Source organism: Oryx dammah, unplaced genomic scaffold, assembly GCF_014754425.2.
Source record: "Oryx dammah isolate SB20612 unplaced genomic scaffold, SCBI_Odam_1.1 HiC_scaffold_17, whole genome shotgun sequence".
Taxonomy (NCBI): Eukaryota; Metazoa; Chordata; class Mammalia; order Artiodactyla; family Bovidae; genus Oryx; species Oryx dammah.
Genome location: NW_024070201.1, coordinates 13,942,447 through 13,957,307, shown reverse-complemented (window position 1 = coordinate 13,957,307; position 14,861 = coordinate 13,942,447). Strand labels below are relative to the sequence as shown.

General features: G+C 38.9%; 1 protein-coding gene across 1 annotated transcript in view; it reads left to right on the top strand.

The window, feature by feature from the left end:
• The window catches only part of CEP57 (centrosomal protein 57), a 43,097-nt gene extending 36,325 nt beyond the window's left edge, over positions 1-6,772 (top strand). The window contains exons 9-11 of the mRNA XM_040257889.1: positions 3,475-3,713; positions 4,301-4,445; positions 5,575-6,772. Coding sequence (XP_040113823.1) covers positions 3,475-3,713; positions 4,301-4,445; positions 5,575-5,805 — 615 coding nt within the window. The 3' untranslated portion in view covers positions 5,806-6,772. The remainder of the gene's footprint in view (positions 1-3,474; positions 3,714-4,300; positions 4,446-5,574) is intronic.
• The last annotated feature ends 8,089 nt before the right edge of the window (positions 6,773-14,861 follow it).

Here is a 14,861-nt window from a genome sequence, read left to right as displayed (position 1 = left end):
TTTCTCCACTGGTCATGTATGGATGTGAGAGTTGGACTGTGAAGAAGGCTGAGTGCTGAAGAATTGATGCTTTTGAACTGTGGTGTTGGAGAAGACTCTTGAGAGTCCCTTGGACTGCAAGGAGATCCAACCAGTCCATTCTAAAGGAGATCAGTCCTGGGTGTTCATTGGAAGGACTGATGCTAAAGCTGAAGCTCCAATACTTTGGCCACCTCATGCGAAGAGTTGACTCCTTAGAAAAGACCCTGATTCTGGGAGGGATTTTGGGCAGAAGGAGAATGGGACGACAGAGGATGAGATGGCTGGATGGCATCACTGACTCAATGGACATGAGTTTGAGTGAACTCCAGGAGTTGGTGATGAACAGGGAGGCCTGGTGTGCTGCGATTCGTGGGGTCACAAAGAGTCGGACACGACTGAGCAACTGAACTGAACTGAAGCCATGTTAGATTAGAATCTAGTTCAGTTTTCTATTGTATTTGTATTATCCCCAAATTTAATTTGCTTATCTTTGCTAATTCCCTTTGAAGTCATTAATATAGAGATTGAACAGGGCAGGTTCAAAGATACGGTTTTTCAACCCAAGGTCGTCTTGTCTTTTTTTCAACTTTTAAAATTTTAATTGGAGGCTAATTACTTTCCAGTATTGTAGTGGTTTTCGCCAAACATTGACATGAATCAGCCATGGCCATACATGTGTCCCCTCATCCCAAACCCCCTTCCCTCCCCATCCCATCCCTCTGGGTCGTCCCAGTGCACCGGCTTTGCATGCTGTTTCCTGTGTCGAACTTCGACTGGAGATTTCTTTCACAGATGGTAATACACACGTTTCAGTGCTATTCTCTGAAATCAGCCCACCCTTGGCTTCTCCCACAGAGCCAGTATAACAGTGTTGTGATAGTTTCAGGTGCCCTGAGGTCTCTAGAAGTTATAATTTGTACTTTTTGTGAAATATTATTCAAACAGCTAAGAATGTGCTGTCAATTTGAGTATATCCCAAACTGTCTAGTGTGAAGGCCAGTTATTTTTATTTATACATTATCATAAACTAGTGTACTTGTAAAATGCAATAGAAGTTAATTGCTAGAAAAAAATGAAATTTAAGACAAAATACAAGTTCCAATTTTTTCATTTCTAAATTCAGTAGACATAAAATTATCTTTAGGAGAGTCAGAAAAGTAACAGAAAAAAGAATTTCAAAATTCTTTAAGCTTTTCTACTTTGTCTTTCTAATTTTAGAATAAACTTCTCTACCAAAAATATGTATTGCTGGGATTTTGATAGAAACTGTATTAGTTCAGGAGAATTGACATCCTTGTTGATAGCCGTGAGAATGGTGTATCTCTTATTTATTTAGATCATTGATTTCTTTCATTAGGCCTTTCAACATATTAGTCCCATACCAGTTTTGTTAGATTTGTATTCAATTTTTTTTTTAGCAGTTGTGAATTGTGTTGAGTTTCAACTTGTTTCTACATGATCATTAGTAGTATATTTGGGCTTTGTATGTTAATCTTACATTCTGTGACCTTGAATTCACTTATTAGTCCTAGGAATTTTTTAAAATTATTATTTACTTAAGCTTTTCTGTGGCCTCACTGACTCCATGGACATGAGTCTGAGTGAACTCTGGGAGTTGGTGATGGGCAGGGAGGCCTGGCGTGCTGCGATTCATGGGGTCGCAGAGTTGGACACGACTGAGCGACTGAAGTGAACTAACTGAAGTTTATCTATGTAAAAAATGATGTCATATGTAAATAAGGATAGTTTATTTCTTCCTTTGTAATTTGTGTACCTTTTTACTTCTCTCTTGTGTTACTGCACTGGCTAGGATTTCCTGTATCATGTTGTAAGTAACAATGATGAGAGTGGACATCCTTGCCTTTTCCTGTTCTTCAGGGGAAAGCATTCAGTCTTTCACCAATAAGTATGATATTAGGTTTAGGCTGTTTGTCTATGCTCTTCATCAACTTGAGGAAATTTCTCTCTGTTCCTAGTTTGCTGAAAGTTTATACCCTTAATGGGTATTGGAGTTTTTCACATGCTTTTTTTCATCAAGTGATACTGGTTATGTGGTTTTTCTTTCTCACCTTATTGATATGCTGGATTACATGGATTCATTTTCAAATACTGAACTATCCTTGCATCCCTAGAATAAACCCCACTTGGATGTTGTATATGCATCTTTGTATATTGTATACAAACTCAGTTGTGTCCGACTCTTTGTGATCCCATCGACAGTAACCCGCCAGGCTTCTCTGTCCATGGAATTCTCTTGGCAGTTATACTGGAGTGGGTAGCCATGCCCTCCTCCAGAGAATCTTCCCAACCCAGGGATTGAACCCAGGTCTCCTGCATTGCAGGCAGATTCTTTACCACCTGAGCCACCAGGAAAGCTATATATATTACTAAATTTGATTTGCTACCTAACCATAAAAACTAGGGTAAACAAAGCATCTATTTAACTTAGCAGAGTGGTTTGCAAACCTGGCTGATCAGAATCAATTGGCAAATTTTAAATGTACATTTCTAAGCCTTGACCCTGAACTGATTGAGTAGGGAGTGCTGCCCAGGAATCTGCATTTTAAACAGTCTGTCTAGCTGATGCTTATGGAGCCAAGTTGGCACAACTGTCTGTTTATGCATTGAAATTGCACATTGAGACAGTTGTTTAGTATTCAAAAACAAAAAAGTTTTGAGAGGGCTGCCAGGTTTTTCCTGTTATTTATATGACAGACATGAACTTAGTGCTTCCTACTAGAGGATAGCAAAATGAATATGGTAACAGTCTCTACAACCTGGAAGTACTTACACTGTTTCATAGGTGAAATAGACATGCAAATACACTTAACGGTCTACTGTGATAAATGCTGTGATAGAGACAAATGCCACAGGTCATCTGAGACTAGACCAGTTAATTAACTGGAGGTTTTAAGAAAGTCTTTACAAATCCTATAATGAACTGTGTATTTTTCTTTTTAATGGTATAAAAATTGGCTCATGAAAGAAATGGCATGTGCAAGTACAGTTTATTGAAAGAGTGGGGAGCAGGTAGGAGACAGTGGGACATTAGGCTGAGGTGAGAAGCTGCAGCTCTGTCCACAGGGGCTTGATTTCTGTACTGAGGAGTTTGTACATTTAGAGTCAGCGGGCCTAATGTCAGAATGTGTTAAATAGGAGAACATGACCAGAATAATATTTTAGGAGGAGAACTGATAGCACTATGGAGTTAAGAGACGGGGAACAGGGGGACAGACAGTTGGGATGTTCTTCCGTAACTGACAGAGGTGGGCATATAAGCCACGTGCATGACGATAGGGTGGAGAGTAAGAGGCAGACTGGAAATGCACTTGTAATGTTGGAAGTTTGTATCATAGGGTTTTTTGTGGGGAAGGAAAGAGTCTCTTTACCCGGGTTAGGGGGTAAAAACATTTTTCCAGAAGATGTGGCTTCAATTACTCCACTTTTCTTCAGTCCACTAGCCCCAGCCATGCGGTGGTAGCCAATGTTCAGCATGTCTTGCATCTAATGAAGCAACACAGTAAAGTCTTGTGCAACGATCGAGTAGTCAGCAGTATTCCTTTGGCAAAACAAGTGTCTTCACGAAATGGGAAGAGCAAGAAGTCAGCAACGCCTCCCTCCTCTAGCAGTGTTAATGAAGAGCTGTCTGAAGTCCTACAGACTTTACAAGATGAATTTGGGCAAATGAGCTTGTGAGTCTCACTGTTTCTTTTTTTTTTTTTAATTTTATTTAATTCTAAAACCTCGTTTTAACTTCTTGGTGACTTTAATAATTCTATCATATTTAAATACTTCAAGAAATATTTACTGAACACAATCATTTTACCAACCACTCAACAAGTTACTAGGACTTTAACAAATAACAGCTCTTCTGGGCAAAGTGTCTCTCCTTTGCCCTCCTGTTAAGTGTTTTGAAGACCAAGGTTTATATTCAAGTTTTTTTCCTTGTTTGGGAGCTTGTTATACATTGAGTTATCTAAACATAACTGATAAGTTAGGAAGTGAGTGAGTGAAGGACAAGAATCCTTCTCTGCACTTTCCTTTTCTACATTATGTAATGCTTTTTGGGAGAGATAGATAATTAGCGCTTTAACTTTTTCCTTTGCATCTGGTACCCTTTTTGGACTTCTTTATGATCACTAATAATAGGGTAATTTGTTCTATTTTTAAAAATTGAGTCACTTTTTAATGGGCAAAGCAGGGATCCCATGGTGAGGGAGATGTAGTGGACTTAGCCATGTAACATAGGAAACTAAGACCTCTTCTGTGTTTTATATAGTGATCACCAGCAGCTTGCAAAACTTATCCAAGAATCACCAACTGTTGAACTGAAAGACAACCTAGAGTGTGAACTGGAGGCATTAGTGGGAAGGATGGAGGCAAAAGCCAATCAAATAACTAAAGTTCGAAAATATCAAGCCCAGGTAACTGTTTTCTTTACTCATTTCTAATGATTAAAAAACAAGAGTAAAACAGAACAAAAAACCCTTTCCTTCAAATATATTGATGACACTGTATCATAGATAGTTATAAGAAATATTTCCTTATTGTAGATACTTACTGATTCAGTTCATTAGTTATTAAGATGTTAAGCAGGCTAGGAAAACACTGTCTTGTAGTCTCTTTGAGTAGATTTTATCATCTGAGATACATCTTCCAAGTACTGAATATATTTAATATTCTTACATCAGTGAGATTTATCCATCTGTTCGGCTGCACTGGGTCTTCATTGCTTTTGGCGGGTTGGTTGCGTGGGCTTCTCGTGGTGGTGGCTTCTTTGGCGGAGCACAAGCTCTACTGTGGGCTTCAGTGGTTGCAGTGCGTGAGCTCAGTGATTACGGTGTGCAGGCTTAGGAGCTATGGTACACAGGCTTAGTTGCCCCGAGACATGTGGAATGTTCCAAGAACCAGGGATTGAACCTGTGTTCCCTGCACTGGCAGGCAGATTCTTAACCACTGGACTACCAGGGAAGTCTGTTTTCCGTACATTAAATTTACCTTTTTCTAATTGAACACCAACAGCAATTTATTTTAGCCAACAGCTAAAGTGAAAATAAAGCTCCCTCTTTGAAATTAAATTATTCTAAAAGAGATAATAAAATTTAAAAATCTTTTTCATAGTACTAATACATAACCATTACATTCCATCTATCCAGAACATGCTTCTCTCTGCTCAGACTAGTTTCAAGAATGCCTTTCTCCTACTCATTTATTTAAAATCCTTCTTGTTTTCCATTACCCATATGGGAGTTTTTTGCCTCCTTCTTGACTTCCCCCGAAACCTTCTTGCTTCTTACATACCCTGTTCTGCATTTGGCAGCATTATCTTAACTTCTGGTATAGCACCAGAATTGATGTTTTTCCTCTTGTTTACATGTTTTTATGTCACTATACATTAGTACAGTAGGTTTTTGAAGGCTTAAAAAAAAAAAAACGGGAAAAAAATATATATGTGCGTTTTCGTTAGTATGAGAGTTAAAAATACCAGTTTTTCCAAGCATATGTTTTTATTAATTTTTCCTTTTTCTTCCTTGCCTTGGTTTTTTGGTATAGCTGGAGAAACAAAAGTTGGAGAAGCAGAAGAAGGAATTAAAAGCCACCAAAAAGACTCTTGATGAGGAAGGAAACAGCAGCAGCCGTTCTACAACCACGGGGACCACAAATAAGAAGGACTTTGCCAAACTGAGACCTGGAGAAAAAAGCAGGAAAAATCTTCAGTTATTGAAAGATATGCAATCCATACAGAATTCATTACAAAGCAATAGTTTGTGTTGGGATTACTGACTGGTACCAGGTCATAAATTTTATTCACATAATCTGTACCTCATCAATCAGATATTGACTTTCCAGGTTTCATGTTGGAATTAATTAATAGCAGGCATTTAGGGACCCAAGCTTCATTACACAGGCTTCTTGTGCTACATATCACAACTAAATGTTTAGCCATCTAAACAGAAACTGGGGGTAGTTTTAAAGGCCAAGAAGCCAAACATACTCTGTTTCTTTGTTTGAGATGAATTTGCTGTACTGAGATATTGCACTTTGTAAACAAATTACCAATTTTTTACTTGTGGGTGTGATTTTTTTAATAGTTCTGTTATATAAGTAAAATTAGGTTTAAATTATCGAAGTATGAGGCTATCCCATAGGCAGTGTTTGTTTGAAAAGTCTCATTTTTAAATCTTCCCTGGCATGAATCGCCTGCTTTTGCTTTTCAAATACAACCATTAAATATGCTCCATTTCAACTACTGATGGAGGTTTTCTGTATTTAAATATTTATACATATTTAAGATTGCTTTATTTTGCTTTTTGACGTTACAGACATTGATCAGTATTAAATACACTTGCATTGATGTTAATTCACCATTAAAAATTTTAAAGATGCATTCATTTTAAATCAGCTAAATGTGAAAATCACAAAAGCATTTTTAAAACTATAAACATATTGTTAATGATGTAAATGAGGTTTTGGAATGAAGAGAGAAAGGGAGGTGTTGTAAAGTATATACATATGTATTTTTAGATAATACCTGTTTGTAATCATGCTATTCATTTCAAGGCATTATGGTTTTTAATCTTAAACTCAAAATCCCTTATTTAATTTTATTTGTGTACAGTATGAGTGCAGTATTAACTGTACACATGTAATTGTCATTGTTAATAATGTGAATCATAGTTTTGAATAGTTCAAGACTTGTTAACTTTATAAATTTGACACTGAAATCAATAAAGCAGCTTTTTTAAGGAAACACTGAAATTTTCCTTAGCAGCCTGTTAATAAAGGCTTTATTTGTTGTAATCTCTCAAAAAAATACATTTTTAAATAGAACATTAACCTCTTACAAGAAACAGTATATGGTATTTAATACATAATTTGCCTTTTTCATGCTTACATAGAAACCAGATCCAACAAAACTGAACTGTCTCACAGTATATAAGATACTCTTCGTTGTTAAGTCTCTCAGTCACGGCTGACTCTTTGCAACCCCATGAACTGCAGCACGCCACACTTCCCTATCCTTCACTATCTCCCGAGTTTCCTCAAACTCATGTCCATCAAGTCCATCCAACATCTCATCCTCTGTCGTCCCCTTCTGCTTTCAGTCTTCCCCAGCATCAGGGTCTTTTCTAATGAGTCTGCTCTTCACATCATGTGGCCAAAGTATTGGAGTTTCAGCTTCAGTCCTTCCAATGAATATTCAGGACTGCTTTCCTTTAGGATGGACTGGTTGGATCTCCTTGCAGTCCAAGGGACTCTCAAGAGTCTCTCCAGTCCCACAGTTCAAAAGCATCAATTCTTCGGCACTCAGCTTTCTTTATAATTCAACTCTCACATCCATACATGACTACTGGAAAAACCATAGCTTTGACTAGACAGAGCTTTGTTAGCAAAGTAATGTCTGTGTTTTTTAATACGCTGTCTAGGTTGGTCATAACTTTACTTCCAAGGAGCAAGCGTCTTAATTTCATGGTTGCAGATTTTGGAGCCCAAGAAAATAAAGTCTGTTACTGTTTCCATTGTTTCCGCATCTATTTGCTATGAAGAGATGGGACCAGATGCCATGATCTTCGTTTTCTGAATGTTGAGTTTGTAGCCAGCTTTTTCACTCTCTTTCATCAAGAGGCTTTTTAGTTCCTCTTCACTTTCTGCCGTAAGGGTGGTATCGTCTGCATATCTGAGGTTATTGATATTTCTCCTGGCAATCTTGATTGCAGCTTGTGCTTCCTCCAGCCCAGTGTTTCTCATGCTGTACTTTGCATATAAGTTAAATACGCAGGGTGACAACATACAGCCTTGATGTACTCCTTTCCCAATTTTGTGCTAGTGAACACATTAACTAGGCATTAAAGAGATTCCTTTTTGCCTGGTGTTGAAATGGAGTTCTAGGATTTTATCTAGACAAGCAGCATGAAATGCAGTGGCTATGTGGTCACGAAGCGTATTCGGCCTTTTACTGCGTTGATTATGCGGTTCGGGAAAGTGGTGGGTGGCATGTGTACTGTGCTGTGGTGGGGTAGAGGGAGGCGGGGCGTGGCAGAGAAGGGAGTGAGGAAACAAGGATCATTTCCTGGAGAAGGCAATGACTCCTCGCCTTGAGGACATCTACAGGATAACTGCAGCAAGGATGCAGGAATCTGCACGTACATGGAGAACTGGAACCAGCTGAGTAGTACTTGTCCATAAAAGTTGAGTTTATGGCAGTGAGAATAGAAGGGTAAGCAGACAAGTGTCAGGAGACTCAGGAGCTTTGACTTAACCACACAAGTTTATAAATTTCATATCTCTAATCACGAAGGAAAAAGACTTGTGCAACCAATAGTCAGATAAAGTTAGAAAACATAGTATAACTGTAGATATAAGAAGTGCTAAGATTGCTCTCCCCAGCTTCCAAACACACCCCAATGGATTATCTTTTAGTTCTGTTAGGAACACCTTTATTACAAGTGTGTTTGTTTTTTGAACACATGTATTACATGCATTACAGAATGGGTATCACTAGCATGCACTGAAATAACACTGCTGAATACAGCATCAAGTAGCTTTGTTGGGAACAATATTATGTCTTCCTAAATACTTAACTACATGCATTTCAAAATGGGTGAGTATCACTTCCAATCCCTGAAATGACACTGCTGGAACACAGCTTGTAAGTAGCTTTGTTAGAAACATTTTTATTGTAAGGAGGTTTTCAAATTGAACAAATTTGACATGTAACATTGTACAAATTCAAGGTGTATAGTGTTACTTTGACATATATATTGGGATATGATTGCCACTGGAGTGCCATTTATCACATTATATAACTACAGTTCAATATTGTCTGCATTCATTACATTGTGCATTATCTCTATGGGTTATTTACTACTTGTTGCAAGTTTGTACCCTTAACGTCAATCTTGTCCCTCTAAACTCCATCTCCTGCTAACTGGTATTTTACTGATTTTTATAAGTTTGATGTTTTTAGATTCAACATATGAGACCATACAGTGTCTTTCTCTGACTTGGCATAATGTGCTCAGGGCTCCATGTTGCAAATGACTGGAATCCTTTCTCAAGGCTGAATAATATTCTGTGTGTATATATCCATTATTTGTATGCATTCATTCACTGATGGATTTAGGTTGCTTCCATATCTTGGCTGCTGTGAACAATGCTGCAGTAAACATGGGAATAATGCATTGTTTTCTTTGAAATCCTATTTTCATTTACTTTGTTTCTTTACCTGGAAGTATGAGATCTATTTTGAATTTTCTGATGAACCTCTGTATTTCACATAATAGTTGGACCAGTTTACATTCCCATCAACAGTGTACAGCTAACCCTTGAACACTATGTCTGCACCCACAGATCCAACCTCAGGTCATATCATACTGTAGTACCTATTGAAAATCACCCAAGTGGACCTGCACAGTTCAAGCCTGACAACTGTAAGGGTTCCCTTTTCTCTACATCCTCACCAACCAGCACCTGTTATGTATCTTCTTGATGATAACCATTCTAACAGTGGTACCTCATTTTATTTTTATCTCCCTGCAGATTAGGCATGCTGAACATCTTTTCATGTATCCATGGACCACTCTGCTGTCCTCTTTGGAAAAATGTCCATTTAGTTTTGCCCATTTTTCATTTGGATTTTTTTCATTGTTAGCAAGTTATATTTTTGTTTAAATATATTTTGGATATTAACCTCTTATTTAATACAGATCATCCCCTAGTATGATCCAGTTCCATTCCAAGAGCACATTCGTAAGTCCAATTTGTAAGTACAACAAAGTCAGCCTAGGTACCCAACTTACACAATTGGTTATACACCACTGCTTTTATGCTTGCTTCTGTACATCCTGGGCTTGAAATAAAGTACTGGATACTGTATGGTAATGTACAGCAAAGTACACAAATGCACACCCACTTGCAGAGGATGCAGGCACATGATTATGTACACCAGACACATGAACTTATGTGACTGGACCTGTGAAGGCCTGTTTGCGTCTTTGAGAGTTCCCAGCTTGAAGGTTTGTTTTAGTGGGGACTTACTCTATGTGGTGTGTAAAAATTTTCTCCCTTTCACTAGGCTATTTTTTCATCCTTTGTCTCTTGCTGTGCAGAAGCTTCTGAGTTTGATGTAGTCTTCTGTTTTCTGCTTCTGTTGTTTGTGCTTTTGGCATCATGTCCAAAAAAAATCATTGCCAAGACCAATATTGAGTATTTCTTCCCTTCTAGAAGTTTTATGGCATCAGGTCTTATGTTTAAGGCTTTGATCCATTTCAAGTTAATTATTTTAATGTATGATTTATGTTAATATATTCAAAGCAGGCCTTCTTTGATTACATTTCAAAAATCGCCCCTCACTGCCTTATTAATATCACGTTAGGCTGTTTTATTCACAACACTTACACTATTTAAGTTTTGTGAATGGTGTTAGGTAGGCATCCGATTTGGGATTCCCTGCAAGTGCAGCTGGTAAAGAATCCGCCTGCAATGCAGGAGACCCTGGTTTGATTCCTGGGTCAGAAAGTTCCTTTGGAGAACAGATAGTTATCCACTTCAGTATTCTTGGGCTTCCCTGGTGGCTCAGACGGTAAAGAATCTTCCTGCAATGCAGGAGACCTGGGTTGGGAAGATCCCCTGGAGGAGGGCATGGCAGTCCGCTGCAGTGTTCTTGCCTGGAGAATCCCCATAGACAGCAGAGCCTGGTGGGCTACAGTCCATAGGGTAGCAAAAGTCAGACACGACTAAGCACAGCACAGGCATCCAATATGGTTTGTTCTGCATGTGTTTCTCCAGTAACCCAGAACTTTATTGAAAAGACTACCTTTCCCCATTGGGTGTTCCTGGATCCCTCATCAAATGTTCGTTGACCAGTGGGCCTCCCTGGTGACTCAGATGGTAAAGAATCTGCCTACAATGCAGGAGACCAGAGTTCCATCTCTGGGTCAGGAAGATCCCTGGGGAAGGGAATGGCAACCTACTCCAGTAACATTGCCTGCAGAGTTCCACAGACACAGGAGGAGCCTGGCAGGCGACAGCCCATGGCGTCACAAAGAGTTGGACATGACTAAGCTACCAACACTTTCACTTTTCTCTCAGTGGGATTTAATTCTGGTCTTTCTATTCCAGTGGTCAGTGTGTCTATTTCTTGTGCCAGTAACATACTGTTTTTATTACTGTGGTTTTGTATTAATAGTATAGTTTGAAATCTGAAAGCATGATTCCCACAGCTTAGTTCTTTTTACCCAGGATTGTTTTGGCTATTTGGGGTTTTGTTTTGTGGTTCCACAAAAATTTTTGGATTGTTTCTTCTGTATCTGTAAAGAATGCCTTTGGTATTTTCATGGGAACTGCATTCAATCTATAGATAGCTTTGAGCAGTAACAGTCATCTTGACAATTTTAATTCTTCCACTCTGTGGGCATAGGATGTGTTTCCATTTGTGTCCTCTTTGATTTCCTTCAACAAAGTCTTTCTTGTAGTCTTCATTGTACAGCTCTTTCACTTCCTAGGGTAAACTTTTCAATAGTTTATTGCTTTTAATGCTATTTTGAGTGGGATAGTTTTCAGGTACTTCATCATTATTATAAAGGAATACAACTGACTTCTGCATGATATAACTTTATTGAAATTGTTGATTAATTCCAATAGTTTTTTGGTTGACACCACGATTATATCCATATAAAATCAAATCATCAGCAAATAGAGAAGTTTACTCTTTTCCTCCTGATTTGCATGCCTTTTCTCTGTCTTGCCTAGCTGCTCTAACTAGGAATTCCAATACTATAATGAACAAGAGTGGTGAGAGTGGGCCTTACTGTCTTCTTCTTGATCTTAGATGCAAAACCTTCAGCATTTCTCTAATGATAGCTGTTGGTTTGGGGCATACAGCCCTTATTGAGGTATGTTTTTCTTTTTACCCAATCTGTTAAAGGTTCTTATCATGAAAGGATGTTGTATTTTGTCATGAAAGATGTTTATCTTTTTTTGCATCTACTGAAATGGTCATGTAGCTTTTCTTTCACTTTATTGACATATTACATTTATTGATTTGCATATGTTAACCCATCCTTACATACTAGGGATCAGTCTCATTTGGTCATGGTATATAATCCTTTTTATGTGTTCTTGAATTTGGTTTGCTAATATTTGGTTCAGAATTTCTGTATCTATATTTAGCAGAGATATGAGTCTAGTTTTCTTGTATCATCATCTGGTTTTGGTATCAATGTACTGCTGGCTTTGTAGATGAGTTTGCAATTGTTCCCTCCTCCTCAGTATTTGCAAGTGTTTAGAGGAAGATTGTGTTGATTCTTTATATGACTGCTAGAATTCACCACGGAAGCCATCTGTCTCTGCAACTTTCTGTGTTGTGGCATTTTTGATTTTTGGATTACTGATTCAATCTCTTTACTAACTACTGGTCTGTCATGGAGATTCTCCTCAGAAACCCAGGGTGTTGCTGAAGAGCAGTGGGACCGTCCGACTGCAGCCTCAGAGCTGGGCAGACCTGTACTCGCCCCTTTCACATTCCCCCTCCTCTGCTGGGCAGGCCAGCGCTCCTGCCGCAGCCGGTTTCGCCACAAACCTCCGGCTCCCAGGCCTCCTCTGGGGGTTCATCCACCCAGTTTCAGATACACAGACGGAGAAATCTCAGGTGTCCTGGTGTGCTGTGCAGGGGCACTCTGTCCGGTTATGCATGTCTGATTCGTTACAGTAAAAGGGAGAGAAAAGGAAGCACTTGTGCCATCATGATGCTGACGTCTTCACTACAGGGTTATCTTGAAGGCACTCCATTTTGGAGACTCCTGCACAAAGTAAGTGAAAAAAAATCACAAAATGGATAGAGAATGAATTTAGAAAAGAAAACGTAGCTTTAATATTGATGGACTGGTCATGTAAATACTGTTATAAATTTTCTTATAACAAATTTCAGGCAATGACCAAACCATTATGGTACCACTTTTGCTAATACTGTTGTTGTTCAGTTGCTCAGTCGTGTCTGACTCTTTGCAACTCCACGGACTGCAGCACTCCAGGCCTCCCTGTCCTTCACCATCTCCTGGAGTTTCCTCAAACTCATGTCCACTGAGTCAGTGATGCCATCCAATCATCTCATCCTCTGTCACCCCCTTCAATCTTTCCCAGCATCAGGGTCTTTTCCAACGAGTCAGTTCTTTGTATCAGGTGGCCAACGTATTGGAGCTTCAGCTTTAGCATCAGTCCTTCCAATGAATATCCAGGGTTGATATCCTTTAGGATTGACTGGTTTGATCTTGCAGTCCATGGGACTCTCAAGTCTTCTCCAGCACCATAGTTCAAAAGCATCAGTTCTTCGGTGCTCAGCCTTTATGGTTCAACTCTCAAATCCATACATAACTACTGGAAAAACCTTAGCTCTGACTGTACAGACCTTCATTGGAAAAGTGATGTCTCTGCTTTTTAGTATGCTGTCTAGATTTGCCATAGCTTTTTTACAAGGAGCAAGCACCTTTTAATTTCATGGCTGCATTCACTATCTGCAGTGATTCTGGAGCCCAAGAAAATAAAGTCTGTCACTGTTTGTGCGTCTATTTGCCATGAAGTGATGGGACTACATGCCACGATCTTAGTTTTCTGAATGTTGAGTTTTAAGCCAGCTTTTTCACTCTCCTCTTTCACTTTCATCAAGAGGCTCTTTAGTTCCTCTTCACTTTCTGCCATTAGGGTGGTGTCATCTGCACATCTGAGGTTATTGATATTTCTCCCAGAAATCTTGATAGCACTTGAGCTTTATCCAGCCTGGCATTTCACATGATGTATTCTGCATGTGACTTAAATAAGCAGGGTGACAATACACAGCCTTGACATACTCCTTTCCTAATTTGGAACCAGTGTGTTGTTCCATGTCCAGTTATAACTGTTGCTTCTTGACCGGCATACAGGTTTCTCAGGAGGCAGGTAAGGTGGTCTGGTATGCCCATCTCTTAAAGAATATTCCAGTTTGTTGTCATCCACCCAGTCAAAGGCTTTACTGTAATCAATAAAGCAGATTTTTTTTGGAATTTGTTTTCTACGATCCAGCGGATGTTGGCAATTTGATCTCTGGTTCCTCTGCCTTTTCTAAATCCAGCTTGTACATCTGGAGTTCTCGGGTCACACACTATTGAAGCCTATCTTAAAGAACTTCGAGCATTACCTTACTAGCCTATGAAATGAGTCCACTTGGGCAGTAGTCTGAACATTCTTTGGCACTGCCCTTCTTTGGGATGGAATGAAAACTGACCTTTTCCAGTCCTGTGGCTACTGCTGAATTTTCCAGATTTGCTCATAGATTGAGTGCAAAACTTTCACAGCATCATCTTTTAAGATTTTAAAGAGCTCAACTAGAATTCCCTCTCCTCCACTATCTTTGTTTGTAGTAATGCTTCCTAAGGCCCACTTGACTTCGCACTCCAGGGTGTCTGGCTCTAGTTGAGTGATGACAACACTGTGGTTATCCCGGTCATTAAGACATTTTTGGATAGTTTTTCTGTGTATTTTTGCTATCTGTTTTTAAAATTTTCTGCTTCTGTTAGGTCCATATCATTTCTGTCCTTCATTGCTAACACTGGATATATTAATAACAGAAATTATACTTACTGCAAAATCAAGAGAAGGGCATAGGTTCAGTCTACTGAGTTAACAAGTAAAAAAATGCTGTTTTTGAGTATTATTTATCAGTTCAAATTGTACATATCTTTTTTTTGGCTGCAGCATGTAGGATCTTAGTTCTCTGATCAGGGATGGAACCTATGCCCCCTGCAGTGGAACAATTCAAATAACATTTCTGCAAATGCAACTTAAGACAACTTAGAACAAGGACAAAG